Source organism: Vigna unguiculata, chromosome 8 (genome assembly GCF_037176805.1).
Source record: "Vigna unguiculata cultivar grain cowpea cultivar isolate G323 ecotype 2 chromosome 8, ASM3717680v1, whole genome shotgun sequence".
Classification (NCBI taxonomy): Eukaryota; Viridiplantae; Streptophyta; class Magnoliopsida; order Fabales; family Fabaceae; genus Vigna; species Vigna unguiculata.
In genome coordinates this window covers 39,846,828-39,872,069 of record NC_140799.1, presented here as the reverse complement: position 1 = coordinate 39,872,069, position 25,242 = coordinate 39,846,828, and the positions used below count along the sequence as shown (strand labels likewise).

General features: G+C 33.0%; 3 protein-coding genes and 1 non-coding gene across 6 annotated transcripts; 1 reads left to right on the top strand and 3 right to left on the bottom strand.

Annotated features, from left to right (window-relative positions):
* The first annotated feature begins 254 nt into the window (after window positions 1–254).
* TRNAE-UUC (transfer RNA glutamic acid (anticodon UUC)) lies at window positions 255–326 on the top strand. Its single transcript has one exon. It is a non-coding gene; the product is annotated as a tRNA-Glu (tRNA).
* Window positions 327–736: 410 nt separating this feature from the next.
* On the bottom strand, window positions 737–2,416 carry PDS1 (4-hydroxyphenylpyruvate dioxygenase). Its single transcript, XM_028082951.2, has 2 exons — window positions 1,221–2,416; window positions 737–1,033 (listed from the first exon to the last, which is right to left on the bottom strand). The coding sequence occupies exons 1-2, from the start codon at window positions 2,345–2,347 to the stop codon at window positions 859–861; spliced, it is 1,302 nt and encodes a 433-aa protein (XP_027938752.2). The 5' UTR covers window positions 2,348–2,416; the 3' UTR covers window positions 737–858.
* Window positions 2,417–7,570: 5,154 nt separating this feature from the next.
* On the bottom strand, window positions 7,571–11,354 carry LOC114193231 (4-hydroxyphenylpyruvate dioxygenase-like). Of its 2 annotated transcripts, none has more exons than XM_085666042.1 (4): window positions 9,968–11,354; window positions 9,153–9,279; window positions 8,112–8,179; window positions 7,571–7,968 (listed from the first exon to the last, which is right to left on the bottom strand). In XM_085666042.1, exons 1-2 carry the CDS (start codon window positions 11,092–11,094, stop codon window positions 9,246–9,248), a joined length of 1,161 nt encoding a protein of 386 aa, XP_085522168.1. In that variant the 5' UTR covers window positions 11,095–11,354; the 3' UTR covers window positions 7,571–7,968; window positions 8,112–8,179; window positions 9,153–9,245. The 2 variants fall into 2 exon arrangements, with proteins under 2 accessions (XP_085522168.1, XP_027938753.1); XM_028082952.2 differs by having other exon boundaries at window positions 9,153–9,780; window positions 9,968–11,329.
* A 1,546-nt stretch (window positions 11,355–12,900) lies between these two features.
* On the bottom strand, window positions 12,901–24,683 carry LOC114195301 (anaphase-promoting complex subunit). 2 transcript variants are annotated; one of them, XM_028085719.2, is made up of 20 exons: window positions 24,261–24,676; window positions 23,492–23,654; window positions 23,201–23,322; window positions 22,516–22,765; window positions 22,146–22,323; window positions 21,957–22,035; window positions 21,781–21,866; window positions 20,679–20,805; window positions 20,476–20,508; window positions 19,994–20,242; window positions 18,469–18,546; window positions 18,118–18,380; window positions 15,913–15,972; window positions 15,707–15,774; window positions 15,260–15,365; window positions 15,025–15,166; window positions 14,783–14,881; window positions 14,358–14,622; window positions 13,499–13,566; window positions 12,901–13,355 (listed from the first exon to the last, which is right to left on the bottom strand). In XM_028085719.2, exons 1-20 carry the CDS (start codon window positions 24,429–24,431, stop codon window positions 13,188–13,190), a joined length of 2,775 nt encoding a protein of 924 aa, XP_027941520.1. In that variant the 5' UTR covers window positions 24,432–24,676; the 3' UTR covers window positions 12,901–13,187. The 2 variants fall into 2 exon arrangements, 1 of the variants encoding a protein (XP_027941520.1); XR_003606467.2 differs by lacking the exon at window positions 12,901–13,355 and having other exon boundaries at window positions 14,358–14,615; window positions 24,261–24,683.
* Window positions 24,684–25,242: the final 559 nt, after the last annotated feature.

Genomic DNA, 25,242 nt, shown 5'->3' with positions numbered 1-25,242 from the left:
AGTCATATGCATACAGCCAGAGTATAATAATATAAAATAATATTTATTAACAAGTCGAGAAACATAATGGTGCTAAAATTTTACCTTTATGTGAATACTTTCATCACTCAAATCAATAAAGAAAAAAATAAAAAGAATCTAAAAAACCATAAATACATAGGGGAAGTTTAAGTACTAAAGCATGAGCAAATTATAAACAGACACAGTGATGCATAGTTGATATAATATATTATGTTGTTTCATAAAATCAAAAATCCGTTGTTGTCCAGCGGTTAGGATATCTGGCTTTCATCCAGGAGACCCGGGTTCGATTCCCGGCAATGGAAATTTTTGAAAATTTCTTATTTTTTCATACTGATTCACTTTTTCATCTACTTTCACTCTTTTTTTGCTGAATAAAATTTCTTCCCGATGCTGATTCACTTTTTCATCTACTTTCACAAATTTTCCATTTCATTTGCTAATCCTCAACCTCAAACTTCTCTTAGTTAATCATCTTCAATGTATTAGCTAAGAAAGGAAATTTGGGTGAAATTGAAAATAAAAATTACTTCCTCTGTCGCAAAGTATTAATCTTGATAAATGATGAAATAAATACAGTGTATCCATTAAGAAAGTAAAGTTATTTCAATAAAATTATATCAAAAAACATATTTATGTAATTCTTAATTTATGTGTATGAATATTAAATTGTAGATAAGTGAGACAGACAATTTGCAGTCATGCGAACCCCACATTTATTTGAAACAGTTAATTTATTAGCTTTTATGAGTAAATAGTAAGAAAAAAGTGTACCACTTTGAAGAGTTTTACATGTTATTGGTAATTATGAGTATGAGTGTTTCAGAAGGAGAAGGATCAGGATTTTGTTCTAGCTTCTAACAAAGTCTTCTCATATTCTTCAATGGATTTGAAAAGCTCAGAAAAGTTGCCTTTACCAAAACCTCCACACGCGCCCTTCTGGTACACCTTCCCTTCCTCATCCTCTACCATGCATCCAACCCTTTCAATTATCTCTATAAATATAGTTGGTCTGCCATTTTAACACAACAACCCATCAACATACAAATACTCTATTTTTTATTTACTAAGTTTCATTCCATGCTTATTTTCAGATTTCATCAGAGCAAAAGAAACGGTAACTAATGGACATGTTATGGCAGCACTAGCATAAAATAGGCACAGAGAATGAAAATAGAAAAAAGGAGAAAAAGAAGAACCTGTCCCCAACGGGCTTAGTGAAAATCTGAAGCAGAGTGCCCTGATCGTCTCTGTCAACAAGAATCCCAAGCTCCTCACACTGCTTAATCTGGTCAACGGTCAAGACGTCACCGGCACGCTTGTGAAGGTTGGCATAATAGGTTGGAGGAGGAGAAGGCATGAACTCAAACCCACCAACGAAACTTCGCTTTCTCATTTCCCTCAGAGTCCTGAAAATGTCGTTAGAAACAAGCGCAAGGTGCTGCACACCAGCACCTTCGTTATGTTCCAAATACGTTTCAATCTGGCTCCTCCTTTTTGTTCCGTAAACCGGTTCGTTCAGAGGCAGTAGTACCGTCTCCGAGTTGTTCGCCAGAACCACTGAGTTCAACCCGCTCTCGCTCGTTCCCACGTCCTCCGCGGTGAACTCCGCGAACTCGTGGAAACCGGTGAAGTTTTTCAGGTAGCTCACCGCCGGCGCCAGCTCCGGCACGTTCCCGACGGCGTGGTCGAGCCGCCGGATCCCGTAGTCCAGCCCTTGGAAAGCCGCCACCGAAGCCTCAAATCCCGGCAGGAACCACCGCGAGGGATCAGTGTCGGACGTGTGCGACGCGTCCTTGTAGCTGACGTAGCGAAGCACGACGTCCCCGTAGAGCCGTACCTCGGCGAAGCCGGTGCGGCCTCCGAGGAGCGCCGGCGAAGACACCGGCTCGGCGCCGTGCGCGACGCTGGCACGGAAAGCGGCTTCCGCGTCGGCGACTTCCAACGCGATGGCGCGCACGCCGAGGCCGTGCTTGGCGGCGAAGGAGAGGCAGGCGGCAGCATCGAAGGTTGGAATGGCGGCGGTGGCGGCGCCACCGGCAGAGATGGAGGGAGAGTAAGGAGCGGAAAATAGAAAAGAGAGGTCGCCGGAGCGGAGGAGGTAGGAGGCGTGGATTTGATTTCCGGTGGACAAGTCGGATTTTGCGACGATTGGCATTCCGAGTCCCCATGAGAAGCGGGAGGCAGCGTTGGTGGCGTCGGTGCACCAGAACTCGATGTGGTGGAAACGGTTCACCTGGAAGCGGTCCGATTTCGGGTTGGTTCGAACGAAGTTTTTGAAACCAACGAGCTTGAAATCTGATTGAAGCTGAGTTTGGTTACCCATGGTGTTCGAATTTGTTTGTGGTGTGATGGCCGCCGTTGTGGTGGTGCTATGTAAAGGATAAGGAAGTTGGGAGAGAGTGACGCGTGGCGGAAAGAGATGGGAAGGGGATGTGGAGTGTGATGCAGGTGCGGGGTGTAGTAGCAGGTTGTAACGACATAATATAGACATAGAGATTGCGTATGGTGGAGATAGGTGGATGAGGACGAAGAGATGAAGATGACGATGAGATGAAGATAGATACCTAAATTGAATCAACGTGGAAGGATCGTGCTGATGTAATGTACGGTCAAGATGGACGCTTAACGCTTCTTTTAGCCTAGTATATTTGATTTTCGTTCTAAACTTTTATTTCTACAGAAATAGAGATCACAGTTTATCAAGGACCAAGATTTTGCTTTGTTTTGACTGGAGGAACATTCTGTTGTAGAGGATCCTAAATTTTTAAATTATTTAAATTTTAAAAGTATGAAAAAGATAAAATTAAGAAAATAATATATATATATAATTATAAATATATAGTTATAAATAAAATAAATTTTGTTATTAAAAAATATTATAAGTAATATTATGTAAATAAATTTTTTATTACGAGTAATTATTTAAATTTTAAAAAAAATATTTATAAAATAATAAAAGAGTAAATATATTTTATTTATTTATAATAGATAATTATTTGAATTAAAAAGAAGTAGTCATTCAGATGATAAAATTAAAAAATAACTTTTTTGTTATGAATTTTTTTTAATATAAAAGTAATTATTAGAAAGATAGAATTAGAAAAATAAAAAAGAACATTAAATACGTATATATTTGTATATATAATAATTTATTTATTATAAATAATTATTTAAATTTCAAAAATAATTATTAGAAAAAATTAAAAAAATAAATGAGTAAACTAAAGAGAACCTCTGTAGATATATAGATTACGGAAAAATAGATGAGGAATCTAAAGAGAAACTCTTTAGATATATAGATTGCACCATTGTCTTAATTCGAAAAGAAATTACTCTGAAAATTTTAAATTTTTCTTTTCAAAATATTATTTCAAAATTTAGTGAAATTAGTGCATCATAGTTGATGCAGGTGCTGTCAGGAACGTTTATTGTGTGATTAATGACTTTTCCGTTGTTAATGAGAGTTGATATTAATATTAATAATTTATTCTGACATTTTAAACTTAATTATGTATCGTGACAGATAAAAATGAATTATGCACTTAATATCTCCGTAAACCTATATTAGATTAAAAAAGTCACTTTTTATTTCAAGTTGAGTGATCTTGTTTTGATCTCTTTTATTATATGACTTAAATTTATATTACATCTAGCATTACATTGAGTCTTCCAAAATAATATATATATATATATATATATATATATATATATATATATATATATATAAAATGTACACAATATTATAGATAATTTTATTATTACCATTTCGAACATAATTTGCTCTTAGACCGGTGCATATCATAGTAACTCAAACATCACATATCTTGAAGATTTCATCATCACATGTATACATACATGCATATCATACATATATACCACATTTGAATGGCTCCATCACACCTTCATGCATATATCGTATATTTTAACATATATAATTAATCATATAAATTACACATTATGATAACTATTTACTGACCCTTGAGCAAATTTATCTCACTCAACTTGTATAATTAAGAAAAATTATTTTAATTTAAATGAGATAATCACAAAAATTAAAATGTGTTTTATTATATTTCCTCGTTTAAGCATTAAATCTACACTCAAATATTTTAAATATTAGAGTTCACAAAGAATACAGTGACATACATTCATTGAAAAATTTTCAACTAGTTCAACCATTATATTAAGCATACTTAAATTCAAAATATATATATATATATATATATATATATATATATATATATATATATATATATATATTATTAAAGAAATCACATTAAGTTATGTAATAAAGATAACATGTCACTTTCCAATAAATTATTTATTTTAAATCGAGAAAGATAGATTTTCCACATCCCAAGTTAACTCAAAATCATTTTCATAGCTAATTAAAAAAAAAAACTAAAATGAATTTTTTTATAAGTCAACTTTAATTTATACATAAACTAATTTATAAAAATTGTTTAATGGTAAGAATTTAGCTTAAGATCAACAAAGCAGGTAAGGTACGAACATTAGTTCATATGTATCCTATCCGTTGGATAAACATTCGTTTCATGTCTGTATGCATAGTTGTACATATATCTGTTATGCAAGTATCCATATATTTTTGTAATATTCACAAATATTCATGTGTACCACGCGAATATTTACAAATGAAAAATTTAGTATTAAACATTATATTTTAACTAAAAATTCAAATAAAAAAACATGCATAACATCTATAAATTTCAAACAGAGTGCAATTGACTCATTTAAATTAAATAAGGTTTTTTAAAATCAATTAAGAATAAAATAACGCATTCAAATCAATGCATTAATATTTTAATCATTTTAAAAAATAATTAATTTAAATTAAAGTATAACAGACATGAACATCCACGTATACGAATATTATGATACTCATATCCATCCCGTTAATATACGAATAAAAAAATTAAAAATATATATACATACACATTACCCACAAATATTCATTTATAATATTTGTGTATATGAATTTTTTTTACATCCATGTAAGTTAATCGTAATCTATTAAAAGTATTACAAATTTAAGACTTAACGTGTTAGTTGGCTATTGGCAAACTTCGGATACAAAATGATAAAAAAAAAATAAAAAAAAAGTTATGTTCATCATATTTACACCTCACAATGTACGTAAAAAATAAATAATAAATTAGCAAGGACAATTTAATGTACTTAATTTAGGCGAGAAAGTTAATATTACTTCGTTACCCACTAAGGAGGTAATAAATTATTAATTGCATGTAAATATAATATTTTATGTAATGTCCTTAATTTTGGTGAGAAAGTTGATATTACCGAACCACCCTCTCTTACTCAACTTGGTATTTATTCGGGATTTTTATATAAAAATTATCATTTTTATTTTAATTATGAAGTCCATAGTTATAGTTTTTAGACTATATTTGTTAAAAAAAATACTATAGCTATTTGAATTCATTTTATAATGTGTGTTTTTATAAAATTATTTAATTTATTAGTGTTAAAATCACAAACTGATTCAAAATTTCTAAAATCGCTAGGAAACCATTTTTTTATGAAATTATATATATATATATATATATGTATATATGTATATATATATATATATATATATATATATGTATATATGTATATATATATATGTATATATATATATATGTATATATATATATATATATATATATATATATATATATATATATATATATATTCAGAATTACTTAACTCAATCTCCAACACATTTATAATTAGGCTGAGTTGAATTAGATTGATAAACAAACAAATTAAACGTAATTCAACCCAGTTAAATTAAAAAATGAAATTAAACTCTGCCCAACACAAAACATACGTACATTAACCAATAGTATGAATCATAGTAAAACACTATTTTTATTTCTCATATTTTTTGTCAACTGAGGAAAGTTTCATCTTTATTGGGTTTCTTTTTACCTTTTGATGGATGTGAGTTTTCATTCTCTTTTCTTTCATGATATTCTGGTCTTTGCTTCATTATCTTTTTTTTCTTTTTATCTTTCTCTCTTCTTCCATATAATAAAATATTTTCTTCAGTTTTTTTTTTTCTCTTTCTTCTATTTTACATTTCCACTTTAGTGTATCAATGAAATTATTCTATAGAAGCAAAGTTTTTTATGAAAACTAAAAGAATTTCTTTTTATATTTTTTTATAACCTTAGTTCATAAAGCCACAAAAATACAGTTATATTGGCACATCAACACTCTTTTGATTCCATTAGCAACATAAAAAACCTTCGATAAAGAAAAATCTTGAAGCAACACATCGTTAAAAATGTTATAACTTTGTATTCAAAAGCAATTTTGTAATCTGACATAAATAATGCAGAATGAAAAATAAGAAAAATTGAAATGAATAAAAACTTCAACATAATGTTAGAAAAGGCAAGGACAATTAATAAAAAATTAAATATATTTTTAATCTTTGATTCGCAATTGAAATTATTGGTTTCAAATTATATAATTTGATTTAAGAAAAATAAAAAATAAATAAATACAGTATTCATAGTAACCTAATTGTATCAAATCAGATGTCAAACTACATCACCATTTAACAATTTAACAAGTAAAAAATATATCGACCAAAATAACTTAACAATTTAACAAGTAAAATAACAATATTTATTTATTTTAAAAAATTCAAGACCAAAATGTAAACCGGACAAATTTCAATTTTACGAACAATCGACCAAATTATATCAAAATCAATGATTCGAGATAACTGAGAACATAATCATAACAAGAAAAGGTCACTATATGTTAGTTATTTAAATAATTAACAACACAATCATAACAAAAAAATGATCACATATACATGATGAGAAATATATCATATGAGAAAAATAAAATAAACTCACCCTTAAAAAAAATCATTAGAAAAAATAATTCAAATGTGAGTTAAAATTTCACATTAAATAAAAAAGACAATTAAATACCATATAAGATAAAAGACCCATAAATCTATTATCTTAAGATTTTAAATTAAAAATTATATCAAATATCCTATATATAGAACCACAATATCTTAATTACCATCAATATATATAAACTCATAAAAAATTTAGAGCCTAAAAACACACTAAGATAACCAACCCCTTTATGAAATATATAACCTCACTAGAAGTTTCGTAATTTTATATTATTATTGTCATGACATGAATTGTTACCATCATTTAGGAAAGTCATATGCTAGCAGAAACAGCCAATAAACAAATGGGTGTTATACGGCGTTTCTTGACTGTTACAAATTCCAACTTGATTTGCTATTAGTGTTAAAGTGAGTATTAAACTCTCCATTGGTGATGCTTAATAGACTGTACTCTGAAAAAAATATATATATATCTACATTGGTGATGTTAGACCAACTAGGATTTGATCAACAGATAAGATACGACCAGTAACATCTATCCTGAATGGTTTGTATGGTGGATCGGAATTCAAACGTGGGACCTTTTCAAGTCTCTTTTCAAAAAGTTATGCATATCTTTAGCTAGAACTGGCTTTGGAATTCAACGTAAACACTTTCGATATTTCGTATAATGTCATGAATCACCTCTGTAAAGGGAAGAGGAGACAAAACATCTCCAAGGTCTTGGTTATGGTTGTTTTCACCTTTAGCATCCAAAATTCTAATAGGAAACAAACTGACGACAGCTATAAACAACATTGAATGATCATTACAGAAGATTAGTGATCACTACCATATAATTTAATTTAATTAGCTTATATATAAAATTGGTTATCAAGAATAATCAAAACGCACATGAGGATCATCCTCATCCTGAGGATTGCCGATAGCTAAAATATTTTTGCGAAATGAAGCTGTAGCTTCCTCCCTTCTAATTTCCCCAGTTTGTCATATACCATGGCCTTAAGATAGAAAGCTTCAGCTGCCAGTTCATGAAACTGCAGGGAACAAGAAAATCATATCCTAATTCAAATGCAATCGAAATAGATTTGGATGTTGAGAAGCAACTCTCCACCATGTAGTGAAGATACATTCATTTACATGACCTCTCATTTACAGACAAGATTGGAAGTTCGCTTACCTCCAAAAGTTGAAGTTCTTCAAATGCTTGTTTCAATGAATCTATCACGACCTCATAATCTTCGAAGACTGAAAAATTCAAAATTAGTAAATTTAGTTAAAGCTCCAACATGAGGATAGAAAAGGGACCAACCCCTCCAAAAAAGCACTAAACTTTCCGGTAACAGACGAAAATGTGGGAACTATGAGAACAAAAAGTTCACAAACACAAACATATCCTACTAACAGGACTTAAGATCAACAACTTTAAGTTAGGAGAGCTTGAAATAACTTAAATAAACAAATATTAATTGTATACTTTAAAAGGCATAAACTAAAGCATCAGCTATTCAATGTGCCTAGTACACATATACACCAATTTGGGAATGTTCAGTTTCATAACGTGGTTGTTTGCAACCCAAATTGCTCAAAGCTGTGTTCTGAACTTAATACATGAAGAACTAAGAGAAACTGAGAACTGAAAGCGAAGAAAGTTTTCTGTTATTGATTTTCTTAAATCTCTCAATAGAGTTTAAGTATTTCTAGTACAGAGTGTAAAGAAGTTTCTGTAATAGAAAAGACAGCTAGGATAGCTAACTACAGCTGACATAACCAACAGAAGATGAAACAAAGGTTTTACCAGCTATGATTAGTTATTCTAGCTGCCAGCTATAGTCTGTATCCTAACAATCTTTCTATTAAAGGCAGTTATAGAGACGGCTTCAAATATTTCTGCTAGAGATTCAATCAAATTAGTAACAGAAAACTCTCTTTCGTTCCAGGTCTCATCTCAATCAACACTTCATAACTCTTTCTTAGTTCAACAGTGTAACTCATGAACTTGATTATCCGTAATTTGCACAATTCTGCTATGTCTGTCCTATATTCCTATACTAAACAGATCAATATATTTGAGGTTTGAATATTTTAAGAAGCTAGAGACAATAAAATTTTACATAATACTTGGGATTCAAATTCAAAATACATGCTATATATAAGTACAGCTTCATAAAACAAATCCCGAGCAGAATAAATTATTGAAGTAGGTAGAAGATTTCATTACCGTGAGATCAAATTTGGCCATTGCCAGATGATTGGAAGCATTGGAAGCCACTAACCGCTTTAACTTTAAACTTTCTCCTCTCTTTAAAGAACCTCACTTTAAACTTTCTCCTCTCTTTAAAGAACTTCTGGAGAGAACAAACAATTGTTGTTGAACAGAGAGTGGAACACTTATACTTGTAAAAGGTGAGTATGATGATCCCAGTGTCCCAGCTGTACTTGAGATACCATTTTCAAACAAGTTTGAAATAGCTGCTAAATTATATGCAAGACGGGAATCATTACTTTGCTGTATTTGAATTTGGAGTCATGTGAACCCGGCATTTGTTTGAAACAGTTTAATTTATTAGCTTTTATGAGTAAATAGTAAGAAAAAAGTGTACCACTTTGAAGAGTTTTACATGTTATTAGTAATTATGAGTTTGAGTTTACAGAAGGAGGAGAAGGAGAAGGATCAGGATGTTGTTCTAGCTTCTAACAAAGTCTTCTCATATTCTTCAATGGATTTGAAAAGCTCAGAAAAGTTGCCTTTACCAAAACCTCCACACGCGCCCTTCTGGTACACCTTCCCTTCCTCATCCTCCACCATGCATCCAACCCTTTCAATTATCTCTATAAATATAGTTGGTCTGCCATTTTAACACAACAACCCATCAACATACAAATACTCTATTTTTTATTTACTAAATTTCATTCCATGCTTATTTTCAGATTTCATCAGAGCAAAAGAAACGGTAACTAATGGACATGTTATGGCAGCACTAGCATAAAATAGGCACAGAGAATGAAAATAGAAAAAAGGAGAAAAAGAAGAACCTGTCCCCAACGGGCTTAGTGAAAATCTGAAGCAGAGTGCCCTGATCGTCTCTGTCAACAAGAATCCCAAGCTCCTCACACTGCTTAATCTGGTCAACGGTCAAGACGTCACCGGCACGCTTGTGAAGGTTGGCATAATAGGTTGGAGGAGGAGAAGGCATGAACTCAAACCCACCAACGAAACTTCGCTTTCTCATTTCCCTCAGAGTCCTGAAAATGTCGTTAGAAACAAGCGCAAGGTGCTGCACACCAGCACCTTCGTTATGTTCCAAATACGTTTCAATCTGGCTCCTCCTTTTTGTTCCGTAAACCGGTTCGTTCAGAGGCAGTAGTACCGTTTCCGAGTTGTTCGCCAGAACCACTGAGTTCAACCCGCTCTCGCTCGTTCCCACGTCCTCTGCGGTGAACTCCGCGAACTCGTGGAATCCGGTGAAGTTTTTCAGGTAACTCACCGCCGGCGCCAGCTCCGGCACGTTCCCGACGGCGTGGTCGAGCCGCCGGATCCCGTAGTCCAGCTCTCGGAAACCCGCCGCCGAAGCCTCAAATCCCGGTAGGAACCACCGCGAGGGATTAGTGTCGGACACGTGCGACGCGTCCTTGTAGCTGACGTAACGAAGCACGACGTCCCCGTAGAGCCGCACCTCAGCGAAGCCAGTGCGGCCTTCGAGGAGAGCCGGCGAAGACACCGGCTCGGCGCCGTGCGCGACGCTGGCACTGAAAGCGGCTTCCGCGTCGGCGACTTCCAACGCGATGGCGCGCACGCCGAGGCCGTGCTTGGCGGCGAAGGAGAGGCAGGCGGCAGCATCGAAGGTTGGAATGGCGGCGGTGGCGGCGGCACCGGTGGAGATGGAGGGAGAGTAAGGAGCGGAAAATAGGAAAGAGAGGTCGCCGGAGCGGAGGAGGTAGGAGGCATGGATTAGATTTCCGGTGGACAAGTCCGATTTTGCGACGATTGGCATTCCGAGTCCCCATGAGAAACGGGAGGCGGCGTTGATGGCGTCGGTGCACCAGAACTCAATGTGGTGGAAACGGTTCACCTGGAAGCGGTCCGATTTCGGGTTGGTTCGGACAAAGTTTTTGAAACCAACGAGCTTGAAATCTGATTGAAGTTCAGTTTGGTTACCCATGGTGGTCAAATTTGTTTGAGGTGTGATGGCTTGTGGTGGTGCTGTGTAGGGGATGAGGAAGTTGGGGGAGAGTGACGCGTGGCGGAATGGGGTTGGAGGAGGATGTGGAGAGTGATGCAGGTGCAGGGTGTAGTAGCATGTTGTAACAACATAACATAGTCATAGAGATTGTGTTTATGGCTGAGATAGGTGGATGAGGACGAAGCTAGGAAGATGAAGATGACATGAAGACAGATACCTTACTTGAATCAACGTGGAAGGATCGTAGGATCGTGCTGATGAAATGTACGGTTACGATGGAGACACGCTTCTTTTAGCCTAATATATTAGATGTTCTTCCAAGCTTTTATTTCTACAGAACTCACAGTTGATCAAGGACTGATGTCTTGCATTGTTTTGACTAGACGAACATTTGTCCTGTAGAGCATCCTAATTAAATTCTTCTATTTTTTAAAAATTTAATATTTAAATTTAAAAATGATAATTAAAACAGTTAAATTAAAAGAATAAAAGAACATGTATATATATATATATATATATATATATATATATATAATAAGTTTTTTAATTATTAAAATAAAAAATATTATAAGTAATTATTTAAATTTTTAAGAATAGTTATTAAAATGATAAAAAAATTAAATAATTCAAGTAATTATTTAAATGAAAAAATTAATAAAATCATAAAACTAAAAAATCATTTATTTATTATAAATAATTATTTAAATTTAAAAAATAATAATTAAGATTGTAAAATTAAAAAAAAAAAACATTAAAAATTGTATATGGTTGGTTATATGTAGTTAGAAATTACACTGTCTAATTTAAAATTAAAATAATTTGACAAATTTATTTTTTATTTTCAAAATATTATTTTAAAATTTGGTGAAATTAATGCCTAATAATAGTTGATACAGATGCTGTTAGAGGTGATTCTTAGTGGTGACTTTAGATTTTGACTTTCCCAAACTTTTTAAATTTTATGTAGTATATATGAAAATTAAGTTAAATACTTCATATTAATAAATAATAAAACATATAAAATTAAACATAGACTAAGCAAATTTTTGTATGAAAACTAAAAGGATTTCTTTTTATATTTTTTTATAATGCCACATCAACACTTGTGATTCCATTAGCAACATTAAAAACATAATGAAAATATGTAAAACTTAAAATGAATAAAAACTTCAACATAATTTAAAAAAGGCAAGGGCAATTAAAAAATTTGAAAAAATGGTTTTTTTTTTCACAATTTTATATTATTATTGTCATGACATGAAACGTTACCATCATTTAGGAAAGTCAGTTGTTAGCAGAAATAGCCAATAAACAAATGGGTGTTATACGGCTTTTCTTGACTGATGGCAAATTCCTAACTTGATTTGCCAATTGTGTGAAAGTGAGTATAAAACTCTCTCCATTAGTTATGCCTTTACTTTGAAGAAAAAATATTTGTATTACTATGATTTGATCAACAGATAAGACACGAGCGTTAACATCTATGCTAAATGGTTTCTATGGTGGATGAGAATTCAAACGTGAAACTTTTTAAGTCTCTTTTGAAAAATCAAAAGTAAATTATGCATATCCTTAGCTAGAACTGGCTTTGGTATTCGATGTAAACACTTTCGAGATTTCGTATAATGTCACGCTACTGATTGTGCCTTAAAACACGAAACTTAAAATGGGTAGAGTGATCAAGTAAAACAATTTAAGAACTGAATTTAAAAGTGTTAGTTCTCTAGGTTAGTGTAAGGTAATTGAAAGTTTTAAATCAGAGGGAAAAAATAAAGAAAATATTACTTTTTTACAAGGACAAATGATTTACTTCAATATAAACTAAAGTAACAACTAATTGTAATTGGTGTGTTCATTACACGAATCACCTCTGCAAAGGGAAGAGGAGACAAAACATCTCCAAGGTCGATGCCATACGTCTTGGTTATGGTTGTTTTCACCTTTAGCATCCAAGATTCTAATTGGATACAAAATGACTACAGCTATAAACAACATTGAATGATCATTACAGAAGATTAGTGATCACTATCGTATATAATTTAATTTAATTAGCTTATATATAAAATTGGGTATCAAGAAGAATCAAAACGCACAAGAGGATCATCCTCATCCTGAGGATTGCCGATAGCCAAAATATGTTTGCGAAATGAAGCTGCAGCTTCCTCCCTTTCTTCTAATTTCCCCAGTTTGTCATACACCATGGCCTTAAGATAGAAAGCTTCAGCTGCCAGTTCATGAAACTGCAGGGAACAAGAAAATCATATCCTAATTCAAATGCAATCGAAATAGATTTGGATGTTGAGAAGCAACTCTCCACCATGTAGTGAAGATACATTCATTTACATGACCTCTCATTTACAGACAAGATTGGAAGTTCGCTTACCTCCAAAAGTTGAAGTTCTTCAGATGCTTGTCTCAATGAATCTATCACGACCTCATAATCTTCGAAGACTGAAAAATTCAAAATTAGTAAATTTAGTTAAAGCTCCAACATGAGGATAGAAAAGGGACCAACCCCTCAAAAAAAGTATTAAACATTCTGGCAACAGACGAAAATTTGGGAATTATGAGAACAAAAAAATCACAAACATAAACATATCTTACATACAAAACCTTGTAAGAAAATGAAAAACCAGAATTTTCCAAACTTATACTTCCATAATTTTATTGCAGAGTATGCAACATATTAAATAGGTATTTTGAATTCAACACAAAGCAATCTGCGAAAACAACCTGAGATGATTTCAAAATGTGATACAAACCTTACGTCTCTTGATTCCAGATTCTCAAAAACAGCCCCACTGGAGTTTACTGTTTACACTTAACAGGCCAAAACAGAGTCACACTGATTCTCTAACTATATTATAAGTTCATCCTTTCTCCCTTAAATTTTAAATTTAAATTTGTAGATATCTTAAATACACATGATATCTTCTCAACAAGCATTCGATCATCATCTCCAAATTGCCAAAACTCTTCCTTACCCAACTTCCAATGACTCAGCCAGAGAAAGAACTTCAATGTTTGTCAGAACTCTCACATAAGTTAAACATGCTCAATCCATTTGACAAACTATGTTAAAAAGTTCTTGAACAATTTTGCCCATATTTGATTGCTATCATTTACAGAATCAGAAATTCGGCTATTATTGAAATACTTGCAAAAACGGCACATGTTTTACCTATATGTAGACAGCAAACGTGACAAGCATAGTCTAACATCAACAATCTATAGTTACATACCATTGAAGTTCGAATCACATAGATAGCATTTGGCTTCAACAATATAGGCACGTGAGCGGAGCTCCAAACCACCATGACCAAGAATCATTGGGAATGCTCCATGGATAAGGTTTAGAGCCCTTGTTGCATGACTTGATCCAAGAGAGAGCCAAAGCTCAGCAAGAGTGAGAGTAGCTGAGGCTTTTAGAAGATCCAAGTTAAATGAGAGGCAAAATGACAGGCTTGCTAAAGCATATGGAAGACCGAGAACTGCATTCCCTGATTTCTGGTAAATCAGACCACATCAATTCTGATTGATTTCCATATATCAAATATCTTCATTTTAATTTATTTCCTTAATTTTCAACAATATCATATCAGTAGTGCTTGATAGTTTATCCGGACTACAGGCACTAACACATCTGTCAGAAAATATGATAACATACCTTGTGAATCTCAGCAAGTAAAAGAAGAACTGAAGCATTCTCAACTTGAAGATTGTATTTGTAGCACATGCAGAAGAGAGAGTGTGCCACAACAGCTGCCTAAATATCATTGTATGAAAATTAAAAACAGTCTGTACAGAGTTAATAAAATTAACATGAAATATAAATTCACAACAAACTGTGAATAACGTGATTAATTTTATGTATTTGGTTGATTTTAGCAAATTCAATAATAGAAAAACCTCTCTGAATTGATTTGCCGCAAGTAATGTACGAGCATGGCGAAGGCTTGCTTCTGTTTTTAACTCCATATCTACACCAGTAACTCGTGATGCCAAAACACCAAGTTCATCACACAGTTTCTGGGCTAGCTTTAATTTTCCGCTACATGATGCCCAATAAGTTATTAACTGTGCAGAAATCTCAGAAGCTAATATTTAAAGATTCTCAATACAACAAATGAACCAGGCCACTTACCGATGTAAAGCATGTTCATGAAGCAGCTGCAACTTCAGCAGTAAGATTTGAGATTTTGAGACAGACAGAAACTTCTCTTCTGCTATTTTAAGGGCGGAAAAGGCCTCTACAGACAGACAAAGAAGGATGTCGGAAACAATAAGGATGAAAGGTAAGAGAAGGAGCTAAAATGGGTGATAGTGAACATTCTACATCTGATGAAGAAAGAAAAAGACAACTCTGTACTAACAAAAGGCAATTTGCACTGCAAATAATTTCCATTGAGTTGAATTTATCACATTTGTTTTTTCAAAAAAAAGAATTACACTAGCAACTTACAAACTATTAGCAAAAGAACAAAAACAAGATAATAAGACAAATGCAAATGTGTTTAACAATTACATACAATATTTAGAAAGAAAAAAAAATTTGGCGGAATTCCACTCAATTGTTTGCAACCAATCTAACCTTTGTATCCTTTAAATACAGCCAAATGTTGAATAAGCTTTACATATGCTAATGCTGCATCTGATGAGCTGGTGAAACCAACAAGGATAATTAAACAAAAAATTAACAAAATGGAGATTATACAGTTGTTTTTCATAATAAACAAAGGTGATACAAAATAGCAACTTGGAATTTAATCTCTTTAACATGTTCAGCTCAGAAGCTACCTTGATGCATCAGCAAAGCAAGTTGCATGTACTAGCACATTAATTCGAGACAGCGGTGAGCTAAGAACAATTGAAAACAAAAATCAGATTGTAAAATACATAGAACAAGCTTTCAATCTATTACAAAAAATAGTATTATATGTATGTGAAGCTAGACTTATATCTTTAATGATCCTAAGTGATGAAAATAGATTAAAAGAAAAACATATAAAAACTGTCAACACAAAGCAAGCATTCTGCTTTATTTTATTTATAACCGTAACTGCTACAATATAATCAGGACTTAAGGAATTTTGGTCGAGATGGAAATTAGTGCACCCATTTTGATTTATCTAGCTGAGCTTGAAAACTATAGTTCACCTCATTAAATCCCAGAATCAAAAGTATTGACTGATAATTTATTTCTGCCTGTTTGGTAAGAAAGACCTTGATAGCAACTACACCTTCACTTTTACTAATGACTAGCAATAACTATTTCTTTTTTCAGAATATAACATAGTATAGAGACTATGTTTGTATGTGCCTTGTCTCCCTCTCTCTCTCTCTGAGTATTTGTCTTCAATTAAAGTGGGTAACCTTCCAGTTTTGCTCTTTAGCTTTATATAATGGAAAAATAGTCATTTCTCAAGCTTAACATGAAGGACTAAGAAGAATGGCATAGTACCATTAAATTTTTTTCGTGGGTAGCGAGAAAGTAAATCATCAGGGTCTCTGACTTAGTAGAGTCAACCAAAGATTAATAGTCGCAAGAGAAGGGAGACTGCAAGGACAATATCTATCTTATCCAAAAATCCATTTAGTCAGACCATGATTGCTGTTAATTCTTTGCATTCATTACTACACCTGTACAGTTGTACTAACCCATACATAAATGCCCCATAAAAACCAGTTATCTCCTCTTTTCAGAGAATGTGATTGCGTGACATTTTTCCAATATTTGTATTAGTTCCTTTAATGTAGAAATTTATTGTTTTGAACCTTCTATGTCAACCCATGAATACTTAAATTTTTCCATTCAACCAATGTGACCCACTAATACTTGGTTAGGAATCCCACATAGCTAAAATAAGCTAATTGATGTGATACTTAAGACCTGAGGTCCTCCCACCTAATGGACTAATATTTCGGATTGGGTTCTCCTCTTGTGCTTAACTTCTAACAATTGGTGTTTTTATAGATTGTTGACCTACAAAAATGGCTACTTATAAACTGAAACAAGGTGCAAACTGAATACTAGTAGGTGAGTGAAGTTGTCAATAGAGTGAAGCCGCCTTAGATGTAAGCTCTTACACTTCATTTGGATGGTGTGAAAGAGAATGAGGGAGTGGAAAATAAAAGAAAAATGGAAAGACAATTAGAATGGGAAGTAAGGTTGTTTTGATGAGTTAGAAGAGAGTGGAGATTAAGATGGTTTTATTTGTTATTAGTAATTTTGTTTATTATTTTTTAACATAACTATAGAAAAAACTAAAATAAACATCCATATTGATTAGGGTGGTTCATAATCGATTAAGTGCCCCATAATTGACTACGTTTACTAAAAACACTTCAAAACACCATTATTTTAACAACATAATTGATAATCTTACATCTTCACCTACAAACCATAACTCAATGTGGTTTTCTCCACATTTCTCACAACCAAACCGGAGAAACAATATGCAATCGGATCCAGAAAACTTTCATCACAAATCACTCAAAATTAGCTCAAGCGAACCACCATCATCATCTCTAATCCTCTCAGTTCCATCCACATCTATAAGACAACAATGGAAGCAAACCAAGCATTAAAGGGGATGACAATGTTAGGATGAGTCCCAAATTGAGTAGGATGAGCTACTTAATTTGGTACTTAAGCCTTGAGTTTCTCCAACCTAATGAACTAGTCTTTTGAGTTGGACTCTCCTCTCTTTTGGTTAAGTCTTAACATAATCTTTCCCACCTTTCCCAACAATTGTTATGCCTAGTATAGCCAGTAAGTCTTCACCAATAACTCTTCTTATCTATCAAATGGAAGGAATAGTCTGTGGTGCCACATATCACTGACATTGAAGGCTTCACCATAATAGATAATTGATATATGGATTAAATGGAACCTTGATCATTTATATACTGTCAGTAGTCAATTTCCCCAAAAAAGATAGAACCATAATTAGTCCAACCTTAGTTTATATAAACATATCTGAACACAAATAGCAACTTTACCTGCCATATAACTCCCAGGCAGTTGCACGGAGTATATAAGATGAACCCAAAATTTGCAGAACAGATCCAGGAATTGAGGTTGGTTGTGCAATGAATTGGGAAACATTAGAGCTGCTGCCAGATCCAATCTCTTGACACAAAACCAAAGAACCCGTCGGCTTTTGTAAATTCCTAAGCCAAGCTGTACTAAAGGCACCGTCAATTGTCATTGCTGAACTCTCATAGCTAAAATCACTAATCAGCTGAGAGCTCAACCGAATTTCCTGCCATTCATATAACAAATAAACTAAGAATTTGATTATCATGTGCTACAACTGTCACCAACAAAAGAATAGTTACAAAGATTTTAACCTTGCAAACATTAACTGGGCAAGTACTGAGCTTCATGTTAGTTTTTGGACCAAATGATAGCAAAGGCCGCTGAACATGCTGCAATCAAGAAACTACATGATGTAAAAAAGTTGCAGTATTTCAGTACCCACTAACAGGGACTTAAGATCTACTTTAAGTTAGGAGAGTTTGAAATAGCTTAAATAAACAAATATTAATTGTATACTTTAAAAGGCATAAACTAAGGCACTAGTTATTTAATGTGCATAGTAACAACATCCAATACTAAAGTAAAAAAATGATGTGTAATAATGAAAAGACTGCCCTATCACACTTGAATACCACATTTATTTGCAACCCAAATTGCTCAAAGCTGTGTTCTGAACATAATACATGGAGAACTAAGAGAAACTGAGAACTAAAAGCAAAGAAAGTTTTCTGTTATTGATTTTCTTAAATCTCTCAATAGAGCTTAAGTATTTCTAGTAAAGAGTGTAAAGTAGTTTCTGTAATAGAAAAGACAGCTAGAATAACTAAATACAGCTGGCATAACCAACAACAGAAGCTGAAACACTGGTTTTGCCGGCTGTAATTAATTGTTCTAGTTGTAGTTAGTTATGTCCGCTATAGTTAGTTATAGAGTTATGTTCTATTAAAGGCAGTTACAGAGACTGCTTCAAATATTTCTGCTAGAGATTCAATAAAATTAGTAATAGAAAACTCTCTTTCGTTCCAATTATCAGTTTCTCAATTTTTTTTTTTACAAAACACAATAGCAATAGAAACAGCAACAGTGGCATGTTCTGAGACTAGAGAAAATAAAATGGGAAGTCCATACCAAAGACATGAATCAAATGACAGATTTAGGGACTCAATTCTTTAAGGGAGAGACAAATTTTCCCATCTCAACAAATGCCTTTTTGCTGGGTAGGGTGCAAATTGATGCTATAGTTTTAAGTGTATGTATCATGACCAAATTGTAAGCGAATTTCAATCTAAATAGCCAACGAAACAGATTCCAAAGGAAAGTCCAGTACAACATACAAAGCTGTATTACAATCTAATCTGAATAACATTTATATGGACTCAAAGTAAATCCTTCCTGAAAGCCTTCCTTAAGACTTTGAGTGCCATCCTAGCCTATACTTAATCTATCTCAATGAAGACTACAAGAATCTTTAGTTTCCTTCTCATAGATACATCACACCCTGCTGTAGACATAAAGCTTTTGAAGTTGACCTCTCTGGCATAAACTCAAACACTGACTCATCTCAATCAACACTTGATAACTCTTTCTTAGTTCAACAGTGTAACTCATGAACTTTATTGTCCATAATTTGCACAATTCTGCAGTGTCTCTCCTATATTCGTATACTAAACAGATAAATATATTTAAGGTTTGAATATTTTAAGAAGCTAAAGACACAATAAAATTTTACATTATGCTTGGGATTCAAATTCGAAATACATGCTATATGTAAGTACAGCTTCATAAAACAATCCCCGAGCAGAATAAATAATTGAATAAGGTAGAAATTTTCAATACCGTGAGATCAAATTTGGCCATTGCCAGATGATTGGAAGCCACTAACCGCTTTAACTTTAAACTTTCAGCTCTCTTTAAAGAACCTCTCAAGAGAACAAACAATTGTTGTTGAACAGAGAGTGAAACACCTATACTTGTAAAAGGTGAGTATGATGATCCCAGTGTCCCAGCTGTACTTGAGATACCATTTTCAAACAACAAGTTTGAAATAGCTGCTAAAGTATATGCAAGACAGGTATCATTACTTTGCTGCATAAATGAATGTTGTCAGTCTTCACATCACATGTATGACTAATATATCAGGAATAAATATTTAAGTTCAAATGGCAATATTTATCAAAAACATTTATTTTGCCATGTCCTACATGTAGCAGCATAGCATACATAGGCAACATTTGCTGTCCGCTTCGGTTTTACTTATAATTGGTGAATACAAATTGGGATTTTTATTGGATAAATAAAAGTTATTTGTATATGATTACCTGTTGAGAAACACGAACTGCCTCCGTCAAGACCTAAACATAACAACCAATATAAGGGTCGCACTAAAGAATAATGCATAGTAGAACAATTATAATGGCTTAAAAGCTATCTGAGTACAACAGAATACAAATAATAGAAGCCTTGAGGACTAGAAAAAGGTAGAAATCCAGCATTTATAAGATCAAAATACCCAAAAAATTACCTCTAATGCCATCTTTGGATGCCCAAAGTGAAACTGCATCATCCCCAAACATAATAAACCGATTTCATATCTTCCAAAGCCATTGCCAGCAACTGAAGGAACAAAATCAAATCCTTCAGTCCCTGCACTTTTGTCCAACAAATAAAAGATAAGTTCAGTTGCAAGGGATAACACTCCTCAATCCTTTCTATTGGCTAAAAAGACACTCAATACTTGGGGATATTTCTAAGAAAGTGGACTTCAAAGCTTAACTCAACATCACAAAACTGACTTGTAAGGTGAGGTTTATGCCAACTTATGTATACTATAATTTAGTCAATGCTGATAAAAAAAGCTATAATTTAGTCATATTTCTAGTTATTGTGGGATCACACCCCTCCAAGCCAAAGTGTGAACATCTCAAGCATATAAGATTAGATATTTTTGGGTGATCTAATAGCAGTTTGATAAAAAGTGACAAGATAGCCCAATAAACCTTGTTAGTATAGGTTGTCATAGTATCTTAAAAAATGAATTTCAAACCTAACTCAACCTCACAAAACCTAGTTATAAAATAAAATTTAGATTCACTTATATACTATAATTTAACGTTATATTTAATTGATGTAGATTCTCCAATAATATGTCCGAGGGACAAATATAGGTATAAATCTATAATTCATAACAGAAGACAAAAGTATTGATGAAGGACGTGAAAATGTTTACAATTGCATATGTTGAGATTCTAAATTTTGACAATCATCTATGTCAAGAAATTCAGGATTGGAAGTATTAATAAACCAAACACGTGGAAGAGCACCATTTAATAGCAAGTCAATTTACTTCCTTGGAAACAATTTACTTTTTAAATACATTTTGTATTGCTTCTTCAGTAACACACAAGTACAGAATAAAAATAGTAACAGGATAATGGTGCAAATGATTTTTTTGGGTGAGTCAATTGTAATTATTGAGGTCGCAATGAACATCCATTGATGGTGAACAAGAACAAATCAATGATACCAACTTCCCGCTTGCTTTATATCTAATTACTCAACAAATGAACCCAAACATAGATCAATGTTATCACAGAGATGAAATAAAGAAACAACTGTTCAATTACCTGTAATCAAAATAACAATGAAGATTCTCCAAAGCAGAAAGATAATCATCATGAGAAAGACCATTCAGGTAGCTCAAAAAGTGAACCTGGATTGATGTGAAACACAAAATCATGGCAAACTTAATGAAATAAATAGATAAGAAATAGAACTAAAGAAGCTAATAAAATTAACTTACCCGATGCAGTTCAGGTGCCAATTTTTGTAGCTGCTGTAGAATAGTCTCAAGTCCATTGTAAGATACAGCATTACCATTCCTGAATGGAATGAATACGACTTGAAAGTTAATACAAATGCTATGCATTGTAACAACAAGTTCTTTTGAAACTAGAAAATCAAGAAAGTTTTAGGATTACAAGTTATTTACTTTTCAATGGTATCAGCTTGCTCCTGTAAGTACCCTTGTACCTGCCAGTTTGTCCGCAGAAATACTGCACCACTCTGATCAACATCTCGCAGAATATTACTTGAAGAGTCCCCAAAAGAACTGACTACTCTAACTTTCTCAGTCTCTTTGGATACTGAATCAGCAGGCACATCAATATCTGTTCCACCATTATCTCATTGTATCAAACATTGTTTTCAAAAGCAAAAGCATAAGTAGAGAAGCTCAAAGAAGTGAAGAATAAAACAAAAAAGTGGAATTTGGTTATTTGGTAAATTCCTGGTCTATATTTGTCAAGTGCTTCCCAAACAACAGAATGCACTAAAGTAGCAGCCCAGTGAAGTTATTATACCGTCAACTAAACTCAGAAGAGTCTTGGGTGCATGAAGATGAAATGGAACAACTCCACTAGCCTCCTTTCTTGCTTCAATTTCCTCTGAAACCTTTTCATAGACAAAGTTCTCCAGGTCCATGTTCTCATATTCTGAATATGTCTCCAGATTACTACTACAATCATCTACACTGTGTTCTTCATAGGAAGGACAATTTGAGAGTTCTTCTTTACAATAGATCCCAAGGTTTGTCAAGAGATGGGATAGACCCTAGACATTGAAATTAGAGGTTATATAAGGTGGAGAAGTTCCATTCTAAAGAAGAAATGTGAAAATTACTCACATAAACTAAGCAATAAATATTTTCACTATAGACTCCAAATTGTGTTTAAATTAAAAAAAAAAAAACAAAAAAAAAACTTAATCAGAGTCAAAGTAGTATATTAAACTCCTAATAGATACTTGATCATCATGAAAACAAAAGATATCAGTGACGAGTCCCATTCTTTGAAGTTTAGTAATATCAATGTAAACTCATTCAAATGCAACATTTAGAAAGCAAAACTTTGTCGGAAGCACCAAGCATTACATGAAGCTTCAGAGAAAAACAACTTCACCTCCTCCCACTTTCCATTGACATGGATAGAGATCAATTCAAACAATCATCAAAATAAACCATGTTAAGAATGCTGGAAAACGTTATACCTCAAACGATAATAAGTTAAAAGCAAGTACACAACGCCGAAGAAATATCCCCAAGTTACTGTTCATGTCCAGAATAACCTGGTCATCTTCAACAGCACCTGAATCAGAACCCCCCAGTATTCCTGAACCACATTTTAATATCAGTAAATATGTAAAATTGGTCTAATGTAATAATAAAATTTGCTGCGACTTGCATGTCAAATAAAGAAGAAAAAAAAAAAGAAGCAAAAGCAGAGCAAACATATAGAAAATATGGTTAAGGGCTAACCATATTAAAGTTGATAAACTCACCTCTTATATCACTAAAAAAATTGAACAAATCATCCGGAGACGACAGGGACGAAAGTCTACTCATCAACTGATCAATAACCCAGGAAGCCTCCCAATTTTGACTCATCATTCTCAATTGATGGACTAGTTCATCCAATTTAGGCTCCAAGATATCATCACATGACTGCATTATCAACAACATTTTCAACACAGCAGAAGCATAAATAAAATCTTTAACCAGCATGAAGAAAATGTGTGATGCAAAACTGGATTAAAACAAAAATCAAAAGAATCAATTATATTGAAAAGGCCATTTTAATTCAAGCCATCAACAAGACAACAAGGTGCAAGATTAATTCTAAACGACACAGTAAGAAGTAAGCACAATTCTGTTTGGACAGGACATGTTTAGATAAACCTCTTTATTTATAAGCATTCATATGAGAAGAAAATATATATAAAAACAAATAAGTTTCTCCATAAACTTAGCTTAGATATAAGTTGAAAATCAAATTTTGAAAAAGCTAACATTAGTGAATTTCAACAAATTAATTTATGCATAAATTAGAAGTCAAATTTTGGAGAAGCTGGCATGAGATAACTTTAACACAAGATTTAACTAATCAGACCCTCATAAAGGACAGACAAGGCACAAAGTTAAGTATCAAAATTTAACATAAATAATCATCCCAGAGTGCGATAAACTCAGATTCAAATTATACTGGAAATGACAAAATTAATAGAAAAGCAAACTGTTTCAGCGGGAAGTAAAGAAAAAGGTGGTGGTGACCTTGGTGAGGGCCAACAAGAACATGCCCAGACGATTGTGCTGAGCAACAGAAGCGAAAGGGAAGGGAATCGATATCTGTGCGGGTGGAGCATAGATCTTAAGGAGTATGCAGAGAGATACTTTGTGCGGCGTAATTGCAAATGCACCCGGCTGTTTCAATACCCCACTCATTGATTATCTTCGCCTGCTTTCTGTTTGACAAAATGCTTAGCTGATTCTGCAACTTAACAACAGTGATGATGTTGTATTCACTTTTATGCATAATCAGTAAGTCAAGTGAAGGAGGAAGAAGCTGGGCATGATTGGATAGTGATCAGTATCAGTATGAAGGAAAGTGTGCGTAGATGCTTAGTCTAGGGTTCGGATTTTGTCTTCAGTAAAATTGAAAAGCGCCAACTTCAAAAAACTACACTGTATTTAAATTCCAAAGTAATATATGACATCCACATAACACAACAAATGATGCAATCAAATTTGGTGTCAAATTTATATCTCTTATGATTTTTTTATTTTTTATTAAAAGGCTTAGTAACTCAACCCTTAACCCTATATGTAAATTGATTAGCATAATATATTTATATATATATATATATATATATATATATATATAAAAGCTTTACACACAAAAATTATCATTTTGAAAAAAATGCACGGTAACACACAAAATTATTAATAATTGTCCAATTTTTTTTACCGAAAAGGCCTTTGACCATATTTAAGTCTTCTTTTATTGTTTTGTAATTACTACAAATAATATTTAGACGTATAAATAACAAATGTCTTCAATAAATAATATTTCAATAATATTACAAAACTGTTTTAAGTATTATTTGTGTTAAAGTAAGCAATATCACTGATTAGCAATATTGAAATCTCTTTAACTTTTCAAATACTTCTTTAAAAATATATTTTAATACTAAGTTTTACACACAGAATGAGAACCAAAATTTACAAAATAAACCTTTATGAAAAATGTGCTTCA